Source organism: Electrophorus electricus, chromosome 15, assembly GCF_041902795.1.
Source record: "Electrophorus electricus isolate QZ-2024a chromosome 15, ASM4190279v1, whole genome shotgun sequence".
In the NCBI taxonomy this organism is placed as follows: domain Eukaryota; kingdom Metazoa; phylum Chordata; class Actinopteri; order Gymnotiformes; family Gymnotidae; genus Electrophorus; species Electrophorus electricus.
Genome location: NC_137511.1, coordinates 12730001 through 12742734, shown reverse-complemented (window position 1 = coordinate 12742734; position 12734 = coordinate 12730001). Strand labels below are relative to the sequence as shown.

At 44.1% G+C, this 12734-nt stretch overlaps 1 protein-coding gene across 7 annotated transcripts in view; it reads right to left on the bottom strand.

The window, feature by feature from the left end:
* Window positions 1-12734, bottom strand: part of ablim2 (actin binding LIM protein family, member 2) — a 61999-nt gene that overhangs the window by 19377 nt on the left and 29888 nt on the right. For all 7 annotated transcript variants that reach the window (XR_014117324.1, XR_014117323.1, XR_014117325.1 and 4 more), the window contains exons 3-7: window positions 6083-6266; window positions 3814-3926; window positions 3161-3287; window positions 2695-2788; window positions 66-153 (exon numbers count right to left, since the gene is read on the bottom strand). Coding sequence is in view for 1 of the 7 variants with exons in the window: in XM_035533783.2 (XP_035389676.1) it covers window positions 66-153; window positions 2695-2788; window positions 3161-3287; window positions 3814-3926; window positions 6083-6266 (606 nt within the window). In the remaining 6 variants the exon portion in view is untranslated. The remainder of the gene's footprint in view (window positions 1-65; window positions 154-2694; window positions 2789-3160; window positions 3288-3813; window positions 3927-6082; window positions 6267-12734) is intronic.

Below are 12734 nucleotides of genomic sequence, written 5' to 3'. Positions count from 1 at the left end.
TAAAGCTCATTGTCTAAACGTACACAGATCAAAGACCAGATCATGTGGGCTGTGATATATGTTACCTTGCAGGTACATCTCCTCGCCCTCTTTGAACATCTGATCACAGCGCACACATCTGGCACACGTGGGGTGGTAGTGCTTCTCTCCAGCCTGTCCGACACAAAATAAGTGTAAGCTCAGGAAATCGCAGTTATAAACACACAATGTTGCACAGGGATCACTGCCTGCACACTATAGCTGTAAATGAAGCTATGCTTATGATAATCTACTAGGCATGCAACGGTTCTCTGTGTAACATCGGTTACAACATGTTTGTTTTGTTGTTGTTGTTTGGAATAAAATTTGTTTGCGTATATAGGCTCAGCATCACAAGACATTAAATGGCAACACAAGCCCAAGGACACTGCAACAACAATTTCTAACCTGCAGAGGGCGCAATGAAAGAAGCCCCACAGCATACTTGTAGGAAAGAATCTTGAAAACATTTTGCCATTCATTACAGGGGCAAAATCATGAAAGTGGTGAGCTGTCTGAAAGTCTATGCCTTACATCCAGTCACCTTAATTTGCACAAATAAACCCCATAACAAACTAGCAGTGACATACTTTTACTGGTGAACTGAGTGCAGGCGGTAGCCAATAATTCCGTCATGTTCGGCTACCCACCCTAGTTTAGTCTAAGTGCTAGCAGTTAGGGCTGAGAGGGTTAATGGTCATTTTTGTTCTTAGTGACTTTGTTGCAGTGCAAGCTGCAGGAACACAAGGCTGGAGAATGTTCGGCGTGGATCTCACGAGCACGTCACTATAACCCTTACGCTGACTGATTACTGCCGGTGTTCACCATAGAGAATGGCCACTCAATTGGGAGACAGAAAAAGATACAAACAGAGAAACATGTCAATTTTTTCCTCCATTTTCACGGCCCCAATATAACCTAATCTAGTGTTCCACTCCCTCTCTCCTTTATATACCAATGAATCAAACGGTCCTTCTCTACTGCGCTCCGGTGCAGACAGCAGAGCTCGGAGCTATGTCGTCACACATTCACAGCAGGTCTCTTTATGATAGTGAGAAACCTGAGCAGTGGCAGAGGAGAGTCACGCCAGGGCTCCCAGTCGCACGCTTCCCGCTCCTGGCCTAGCTGCACGGAGAGGAACAGCATCGTGCTAGCTTTTTCCTGTGCTCGACGCCATGCGGTGACCCCTTTAAACACCACCACGGAGCTCCATGGCTCCCTCCTGTGAACACAGATCTTGTTTCACCACTCTGAAGGCCACGGCATTTCAGCCGAGGGTAGGATTCCCAGAACGGAGCGGATTAAACAGGAGCTGCTTGAGCCGGGTCCATCTGTGGGGCTCCACTCCAGCTATTCTACTCCAGTTCCTTCCCCACTGGTCCTGTCACAGCCACTGAGGGGTATTTAGTACTATGACGCGCCACTCAATGGGCTTAATGGTTATCATGTCTTTCGCGCTAATCTCCCACTGATACGCTGAAATGCAATATATCACAGGTGTACTGTTCATAAGCGCCTGACATTCTAACAGCAGTGATGGAGCTCCCAAAAGCTCCTTGCTAACCTTGAAGTTCAATTAATTCAATAATTCATTACAAAAATGCTTTTATGCAGCACTTTCAGCAGGTTTTTGTCTCATTCATAAAACATTTTCTGCAAACATAATTTGACACAGGAAGCATCAGTCATCTCTGCTCAGTATGGAGGCGCGATCCTGGGAAACTGGTGTCAACTGGCAGAAAACGTCCTGAACTATGATGTCACACATCCAAGTGATTTGATCCAGCCATGGTCTCCTTAAATGCCAAGAGCAAAAGACCGTCTCCATTGCAACAGTCTACAACACACACACACACACACACACACACACACACACACACACACACACACACACAGAGCTATACATGCACACACACTATCACATTGAAAAACACACAGATACCAGGCTGGTTAGTAAATTGAAACTATGGCTTTTCACATAGGAAATCCACATGGTGAAAGGTAGCTAGACGTCCATATTTCCCCACGATTTCGTAGTGCATGTGAGCATGGCCTCCAGGTACAAACACAAAGACTACTGATGCACAAGGAGTCTTATTTACAATGTGAGGTAACCAAATATCTATCTATGAAAAAAGAAAGAGTAGGTCTGTTTGTGTGGGAGAAGTGAAGTGGCGAGACAGTGAGAGCTAGAGGGTGAGAGCAAGACACACAAGGGCTGTGTGTGTGTGTGTGTGTGTGTGTGTGTGTGTGTGTGTGTGTGTGTGTGTGTGTGTGTGTGTGTGAGAGAGAGAGAGAGAGAGAGAGAGAGACAGAGAGAGAGAGAGAGAGAGAGAGAGAGAGAGAGAGAGAGGAGAGGAATGTGTGTGCATGTGTGTGTGTCAGAGAGACAGAGAGAGAGAGAGAGAGAGATTGTTTTACTGTCATAATACTGCCGTATTCATAAAAATTCTGAATCGGCTGACTGAGTTCCTTTGTCAGCCTCCACCCACGTAGCCTCTAGCCCAGTGGGAATAGAGTGTACCAGCCTGAACCAGCCTGAATCATGTCCTCTCTGTGAAAGCGCGTGTCCCTCCCGCCGATATTCCAGCGCTTACTGTCTCACCCCATAAGCCATCTATAGCTTCATGCGTGTGTTCTTCTCTCCAGCTATGTGGAGCAGTGCCATGCCCGTACCTCTAGAACCTTCCCCGTGATGTACTTCTTGCAGCTCTCACACTGGATACCGTGCATAGCATGGTAGTCCATCTCACAGTACGGAATTCCATCCCTACGCACACACACACGCACGCACACACAAGTACCCACATGTTGAGCTGTGGCAATGTCAGTCAGCCTTTTGTGTTCATGTATGCTGCAGGAAAGAAAATGTACCATGCAGTAAAATGAGGAAATAATTCATTCCAAATAAAGTCACACAATGTCACTTTCAATTCAATTTTTATCCACTTTGTTAAAGAAGACAGTATTATATGTCACAGATTTAAAAAAAAATGTATCTGTATTTATGAATCTTCATCCATGATTTATTTTTTTGTAGAATCTTTAGTATTACAGTAGTGTAGGTCAGCTCAAAGGTGAGCTCTCACACACACACACACACACACACACACACACACATTGCAGTGTGCAGGAAACTCACTTGCTGATATACTCTGCATTGAGAACTTTGTTGCACACTTTGCACTTGAAGCAGCCCAAGTGCCAGTGCTTATCCAACGCTACCAAAGACTGTTCGTTCTTAAACTCCTTACCACAGCCGCAGCAGTCTGGAGAGAGAGGGAGATGGACAGACACAGACCGGTAAATCATTATTTTTAAATAACACTGAGAGTTCTTCTATACTTCTCAATCTTTATTTCTTAAAGTAAATGCTTATTCTCTCATGTCCAAAGGTGCCCTGGCAATACTGTCAATAAAGTTTACTGATCTGAATTTAAGTGAATTAAACTGAATTGGAAGAGCAGACACAGAGAGAGAGAGAGAGAGAGAGAGAGAGTGGAGAATGAGAACAAAGACAGAACTATATAAAGACAGAACACCCTTTATTTGTGTAATATTTTTGTGTGAAGCATTCGGCTAGCACGATGAAAGATGAAAAGGGAGGGACAGAGAAGGAGAGGCAGAGCGAGACAGAGGAGAGACAGAGGAGAGACAGAACCAGACGGAGAAGGAGAGGCAGAGCGAGACAGAGGAGAGACAGAGGAGAGACAGAACCAGACGGAGAAGGAGAGGCAGAGCGAGACAGAAAGGAAGAGGGAATGTGTTAGGGAGGTAGAGCAAGGCTCTTCTCACTGTGCACAGCCTGAACAGGTGCTGGACTGTCAGCTGACAGAGGCTGAGTGCAATTCTGACAGATGCACTCTTTCCCGTTAAACGTCACACGGTCGCCTGCAGGAAATGGCTGTCTGCCACACACACACACACACACACACACACACACACACACACACACACACACGCACACGCGCACACACGCACACACACACACACACACACACACACACACACACACACACACGCGCGCACACACAAATAAGCATACACACACATGCGCACACATACAAAGAGACAGAAAGAGAGTGAGTCTCATTAGAGACTTTTAATATCAAGATATATAGGTCATAATGAAGTAGCTTTGTTCTGCACCAATTCCACAGCATTTAAAAGCAATTATACTTCAATAATCATACTTCAACAAGCTTTTTAGCATTTGGTACCTAATAATAACATAACATATAACTCATCCATATTAAACAAATTACCTGGTTGGGTAATATTTTTATGTTTGATTTATTAATAACAATTTTTCATATAATTCTGCACAAATACATACACACATGAACACACACACACAAACTCTGTACAATGTTAAAGGCTTCATTAATCTGCTCTAATCTGTTCTATAGATTGGGAGCTTCAGATGTTCCAGGTGGCTGGAGGACTGGGTCGTGCCTGTACCAGGGTCAGCAGACTCTCAGCATCAGCTTTTCCAGGTGGCTGGAGGACTGGGTCGTGCCTGTACCAGGGTCAGCTAACTCTGATCTCTCAGTATCAGCTGCCTAGGTCACAGGGGTGGAAGGGGGATTGTTCTGATTACTTTTGGCTCATAGCTCAGTGGGGGACCTGATGATGTCACGGTATGCTTATCATCCAGTGAGTGTGTGTATGTGTGTGTGTGTGTGTATGGGAGAGGGTGCTGGTTGAAGAGGCTTTGGAATCATCTTTTATTCATTTTAATCATCTTTCAATGCATTAACATAGAAGATACATTTACACACACATTTACAAATACACAGACACATACACACACACACACACACACACACATACACACACACAATTACAGTTATAAATATGCAGACACAGACAGATACACACACATTTACATTTCACAATGGCTCTCTCTCTCTAAGCAGAAAGCTTCATCCTAATTCCCTATGGCTCACAATATAACAATAAATGTTGGCACTGACTGCAGAATGTGTTGAACTAATTTATCTAGTGGAAATGTCAGCCAGCATAGCAGTGAATGGACACTGTCTCCAAGGTGGGGCTGTATCTATGCCATCAGAGAAGCTTGGCCCTCTAGCAGATAGGAGATACAATTTAGCACGTGGTTAATTCAGCATCAGATTTAGGCTGTCAGTCTAAAGTTGTGTGTTGAGTGCTTGACTAACTGTCCTGCAATGCTGGACACCGTAAGGTGGCCTTAGGCAGGGCATCTAATTAAAAATGAAAAAACGTCTACTGCTCTCATACACATATCTGTACGGATACTGACAGCTATGACTGATGAAAGAATAAGCTCGGTGTGTGCTCTGTTCTGCCTAGAGCAGAGGGTCTCTGATCCCAGTCCTCAAGGTGCAGGTCCTTCATCTGGGAGTCAGATGTGATGACAGCCAACCAGTTACATGAATGATTTGATCAACTACAAGCCATGATAAACTCCAGGTCAATAACTGAATACCACTGGCCTAAACTAATGTATTAAAGATGAGAGAGAGAAAGAAAGAGATGGAGACAGAAAGAGAGAGAGAGAGAAAGAGAGAGAGAGAGAGAGAGAGGGTGAGGCTAAAAGAGGTGGAGGTGAGGAACAGAGAGTGCAAGTCACAAGATGGAAATACAAATCAAATGAGGTGATTAATGATCTAGTTGCACCCAAGAGATCAAAGTGGGAACAGAGTGTCCACGGAAACATGGGCGTTGCTATGGCAATGTGGGAGGCAGCCTGGTTAATACACACACACACACACACATCCATTGAGCGAGCCACCCAACACTCTTCTGGAAATACATAGCCTGTGAGTAGAGCATACACTTTACATACTTGGTAGGGGCTGCAGGGTCCCTTTGCCCAGTAAACAAGATCACGTTCCAGCACCTCTTTCTCTCTCACACACACAGTCTGTGTTTTATATAACACAGACAGAAACCCTTTATTTAATTAAGCTGTGATTTTAGAGTTCCTTGGTTATTATTATTATTATTATTATTATTATTATTAATAAATGTATAAAAACACATTTGCAGGGTGTCAGTAATTTTGTGTGTGTATTCTTACTTGCAAACAGCACACACAAAGCATTGTGGGTGATAGGTCTTGCCCAGGGCGGACACCACTTCCCCTTCGATGAACTGCTCACAGCTGAAGCAGCGGGTGCCATAGAGACGCTGGTAGTCCAGAGTGCAGATATACTCACCATGCCGGACAAAAAAACCCCCTTGGGCCAGATCGCAGCCACATACTGTAGAGAGAGAGAGAGAGAGAGAGAGAGAGAGAGAGAGAGAGAGAGAGAGAGAGAGAGAGAATGCATGTAGCAGATCTCTATCTGGCTTCAACACAGAGCAAAGTAACAATCACATATTAGGACATTACCCAAAAAGTGCAACTAATCTCCCCTGATATAATTGGAATGGAATGGAGCCACAGCATGGACTGTCTCTGTAGCCCTGTCGGAGTGGGTCTGTACATTGTCCACAGTAGGTTATGAGGGGACTCTGTGGGGAGAGGCACCTTTTGCTCACCTCTTGCCAACAGCACTGTAGATTATATGATACAGTTTTAAATCCTTTCATTGCGATGCCACTAACCCATCTGTCTGATTACAGCTAAATTACTGTTTATTAAAAGGACAGAGACTAACAGTTTTGCACCCACACAGCCCAGTACGCTGTACAACAGCAGGAGATCATAAACACGGACCCAAAACAGCACAGAAGACTTCCAGAAAGCGGTCGGCACTCCAGAGATTCAAGCACTTGTAGACACGAGAGTCTTGAAGTTAAGAATATGAATCAAATTTTTACAACCAGCACTCAAAAAAGTCTCTAAACATGCACACTTAAACTAACTGTTTAAAACATATGGATAACACATTTTAAAACACTATAATCAATTACCTGACGCTTTTATCTAAAGCGACAATACAATTGTGACGGAGTACAACTTGAGCAATTGAGGGTGAAGGGCCTTGCTCAGGGGCCCAACGGTGGCAACTTGCCAGTGATGGGGCTTGAACTAGGAAACGTCCAAATACAAGTCAGTAAGCTAGCACTGCCCTACCCACCGATATGTTACCTGAACAAAAGCATATAAGTAAAAGATTTAACATATAACTGGCAATAAAAACTCCCAGAATCCCCTGGACACACCCATTACTACACAAGAACTTACAAATAAAATATCTACCCCAAAACCTAAAAAAGCAAGTGGGCCTGAAGGAATGTTAAAGGAAACAATCAAGCACACAAGTAAACAAATTCCAATTAGCCATCCACAAACTGTTCAACACGATTCGGAGTGTGGGTACCTTCGCTGACATCTGGAGTCAAGGTCATGTACCACCCATTTTCAAAAGTGGAGATAAATTTACCTCTAATAATTACAGAGGCCTCAGTATGAACAGAAATCTAGGGATGGTGCTCTGTAATATTATTTAATCAGGATTTATAGACTTCCTTATGATGCATAGTTTGAAATATATTTTCTTGAAGAAAACTGAAATATTGGATTAACTGAACAAAACCATGCTGACAAAGTCCAGACTCGGTGACCACAGCCTGGCCATACAGATTGGTCAATATAAGAAATCATGACTGACCAGTTACTCTGCCAACACACACACACACGCACACACGCACACACAAACACACAAACACACGCGCACACACACATGCACACACACGTACTTCTGAAGACCCACACCTGAATGTACAAAGCCACACACACACACACACACACACACACACTCACACTCACTCACATGCACACACACACACACACACACTCTCACACACACACACACACACACACACACTCACACACACACACTCACACACACACACACTCATACTCACACACACTCACATGCACGCACGCACACACACTCACACGCACACACACACACACACACACTCACATGCACGTACGCACACACACTCACACACACTCACACGCACACACACACACACACACACACACACACACACTCACACTCACATGCACACACTCACATGCACACGCACACGCACACACTCACATGCACACGCACACGCACACACACACACTCACACACACACTCACACACACACACCTGTATTGCCCTGCTTCTAAACACCTTTAAGTATTCATTTAACTATTTGTTATTTCTATTATTATTATTATTGTTAAATTGGGCAACAAAATTTTAACTTTTTTACTTCCCAAACTGATAGATGGACCTAATGGTATTTATTTCTTACACTGAATTCCAATCAGTTTTTAAATGTTTTCTATCATGCATGATTTTTAAGTGAAATTTTTACTCTTAAAGGTTTCATATTACGCATGTATTATCTATTCATAAATAAGACTCTTATTGCACTTAAACTATGTACAAACATTCTTCAAAAATGTACAGTGTATGATTTTGACTTATATTTGGCCTTAGACACATCCATCTTCAGTGTCCAGCACTGTGCCAGCATTGAGGGACTCCACTTTCCTTAGTACCACTTCTCCATACTGTAATGAAATATAACAGGTATACTGGAGAAAAAACTACGCATGATGAGAGAACACATTCTGAATTGTGAACACATATTTGGATTCACTGTACAAAAGTACACACTGAATAATAGGTATTTTTTCAGAAAGCAAAGTCATTGTTGACCAGTGTTATTAATTTATTAATCCTTTCTTTTTGCTTCTTTGCTTTTACATCTCGACTTGAAGTCTTTCATGCTAATTACAGTTCTGTTCATGTTAATATTATTAAGATATAGTAGAGCTCTTGCTTTCTTTAATATTGTAAAGGTTCGTGTTATTTTAATATTGCTTTGGTAATAATGTAAATTAATATGGTCGTGCCAATAAAACATACCGAATTGAATGAGAGAGGGACAGAGCGAGAGACTAATAGATAGAGAGAGTAACACCTTTCAGGAGTAAGAAAGTTGGCCATAAATTTATACCCAGAATACACAGAACCTGATGTACAACTTACATACAGACACAGACACACACACAGACACACACACACACACACACACACACACACACACACACACTCACACTCACACAAACACACTCACTCACATGCACACACACACACACACACTCTCACACACACACACACACACACACACACACACACACTCACACACACACACACACACACACACACAGACACACACACACAGACACACACACAGACACACACACAGACACACACACACACACACACACACACACACACACACACACTCACACACACACACACACACACACACACACACACACACACACACACACACTCACACACACACACACACACACACACACACACACAGACACACACACACACACACACACACACACACACACACACACACAGACACACACACACACACACACACACACACACTCACACACACACACACACACACACACACACACACACACACACACACACACACTCACACACACACACACACACACACACACACACACACACACACACACACACAGACACACACACACACACACACACACACACACACACACACACACACACAGACACACACACACACACACACACACACACACACACTATATATATATAGATAGTCTTTCTCCCTTTCATCTTCACAATTTCCTTTATTCCACAAAAACAGGAAGCAAGGCAACAACACAATGCAAACATAGTGCAATGACATCATCCTCAAAGGCAATTCATTTTCCACATCCACTGAGGTCAAAGCATCTCTTCCACATCATCTCTTCCAAAACATCTCTTCCACAGCATCTCTTCCACAGCATCTCTTCCACAGCATCTCTTCCACAGCATCTCCTCTGTGGCATCTCTTCCAAAACATCTCTTCCACAGCATCTTTTCCATAGCATCTTTTCCATAGCATCTCTTCCACAGCATCTTTTCCACAGCATCTTTTCCACAGCATCTTTTCCATAGCATCTCTTCCACAGCATCTTTTCCACAGCATCTTTTCCACAGCATCTCTTCCACAGCACCTTTTCCACAGCATCTTTTCCACAGCATCTTTTCTGTGGCAGCTCTTCCGTGGCAGCTCTTCCGTGGCAGCTCTTCTGTGGCAGCTCCAGGTCTCCCGCACTAAGCACTGCATAAACAAAGCACTCCTCTTCTGTGCATTAGCTATAACCATCATGTCAAAGCCAAAGAAGTATAAGACGTGTTTTATGTCATAAAACACTATGACTGGTCAGTCATCACTATTTGATTAAATAAAGTCTGTCCTTCAAAGGTCTACAAGCGGGTGACTGGTCTCCACATAGTTCCTACATAGACTTTAAGGCCAAACACACTAAGACACCTGCGTATGTGTTTACCACCTAGTGCTCTTACACAACTACTATTAACATTTTAAGGAGTGGTTCACCCACCTCCACAAACACACACACACACACACACACACACACACACACACACACATACACACGCACACATACACACGCACACATACACATGCACACACACACTCCCACACACGGAATATGCCCTGATAACAATAACACCGGAATGTTTCCCAGGATACAGCAGACATATTTTCCATGTCAGCCTGGCTGCTATTGGTTGATGGGAGCAGTATGGAACACTGGCCACGGTACACACGTCCGGTGCTATTGCATGACAATGTCTGAATCCAGTCCAAATATGATAAGACTTCCCCATTACAGGCCATACTCTGACTTACACGCACAAACACACCCACACATACAAGAAGACTAGTGTGAGAGAAACGCAGACTCATGGCTGCCCCTGGACAGATTACATCCTGTCTCCTTCCTCAGTCTGTACAATACATCAATCCACACATTTACCCGAGCCATTTTCATTTCTGTGTATTTAAATCTAAATCTTTAGCATTGCGGGCACTAAAGAGTGTTGGAATCTCAGCCTCAGCACCATTCTATTCCCAGCGACGGCGTCGTTCTGGCTCTCGAGGGCTCAGGCCCGGGGGTCACTGGATGGAACCTGATCCCTGTAGGGAAGAGCACTCCTCACACAGGGCCTTGTCTTTCACTCGCTGCTTTAAATTTAACTCGGAGGCAGGTGGCCGCCAGTGCTCGGAGACGGCATCGCTGCTGCTAAGCAACGCTCAGCATGCAGGGCCATACAAAATCAGTACCATGGCCCTCCCAGTGCCCCGCCCATGGAGCCTTCAACAGCCCCTCCCACTGATCCTCGTAGCAGTTCCTGGGCCAGAGAGGAAGGGTTATGATCATAGCGATGACTCCACACTATTCTGTGGCTGGTTAAAGGTCTCAAGCATTTCAAACGGCAAAAAAATAAATAATTAAAAAAAAATAAAGGAGAGGTCAGAGATGTAAGCATTACAGGGTGGGGAAAAAAAACACCTGTCAACTGAGAGACGTTTTGTTTCTAATGGCCAATGCAAATGTTCCCAAGCAATGGCGTTCACTGTGACACTGAGAGTGAAATTGATGAGCTGTTGCAGCCAACAGCAAGTCCGACAACAGGCAGGGAATCGCGGTCTAGTCTACAACAAGAATAATTACAGGAGGAAGCATACAACACAAAAAAAAAGATTTAACTTTGGGGACAGACTCCAGAGATTCCAGAGATGTATTAATCTTAGTCTGGACTACACTTACTTGTCTCCTTTTATCCTGTCAGTGCGGATTATCAACTAAAGACCCATTTCCAGATTTAACTCTGTATATGTAAAACTAAGCTCTGGCATGCCATGTTCCATGAGCTCTTGGATTACAACCCCTGCCCCCTGGAATCAGAAAAGGTTGAGGCAGAGTGGCCTGACTGAGAGTGTGAGAGGAGGAGCAACATTTGAGTCTCAGCCGCGTGAAGTCTCCACCTGGCGAATTCCAGTTCAACGAAGGGCCATGAGGACCATGACCATGCCGGTCGAGGAGAGGCCTGGTGTTGGAGCTAGATCTGCAGACGGATCTGCAATGCACCACTTATTGGCTCCTCACACACACGTCCTCCTTGGGAACGCAGGCTCATCCCTGCTATGACTGGCCTTCTGTTCACAGCCCTTCAGCTCGCACCATAGGGAAGAACATCCCCCATGTTTGCTTCTCTGGGCTGATGCATCAGGTCTGTAGCAGGTTTAGTGCTGATTGTGCACAGACCCAGATCTCAGATTGAGGACCGACTGCAACGCCATATTTCAGTCTTTCGGTAGCAACGCAAGCCGGCAACATGCAAAGCGAGCAGCGTCCAACTTGGCTGCTACACTCTGACGGGATTCTCTGGCAAGATCGAGTTGTATTGGTTAAGGTGCTAAAATGAAGCTAGCTGGCCCTGATGATGCAACTGAGAATAAGTGACAGTGGATGAGACACAGATAAGCTGGGAATCACTGGCTGGCTGCTGCAGTCGGAGGGAACTCACGTTTCAGCACTGACAAGCCTGAGACAGTATAGAGGATCTACATTGAGACTCTTTGATAGCATAAAGCAGCAAATTATCAAGAAGGGAGATAATATATACAACATAAAACTGTCTTGGTACACCGAGTTGCATGGAAAAGAACTAGTAAATTAATTCTATGAGAAATCATTGTAGAGTTACATCTAAAGGAGAACTGGACTAAACACTTAAAGATTTTGCAAAAAAAAAAAAAGTCTTGTTAAGGCTGTGAGCACACTGTAAATAAAGCAATATCCTTCATGAGTGCAAAGGCTAGGGGTCAGGTGTCTCCGTCATGTAGCA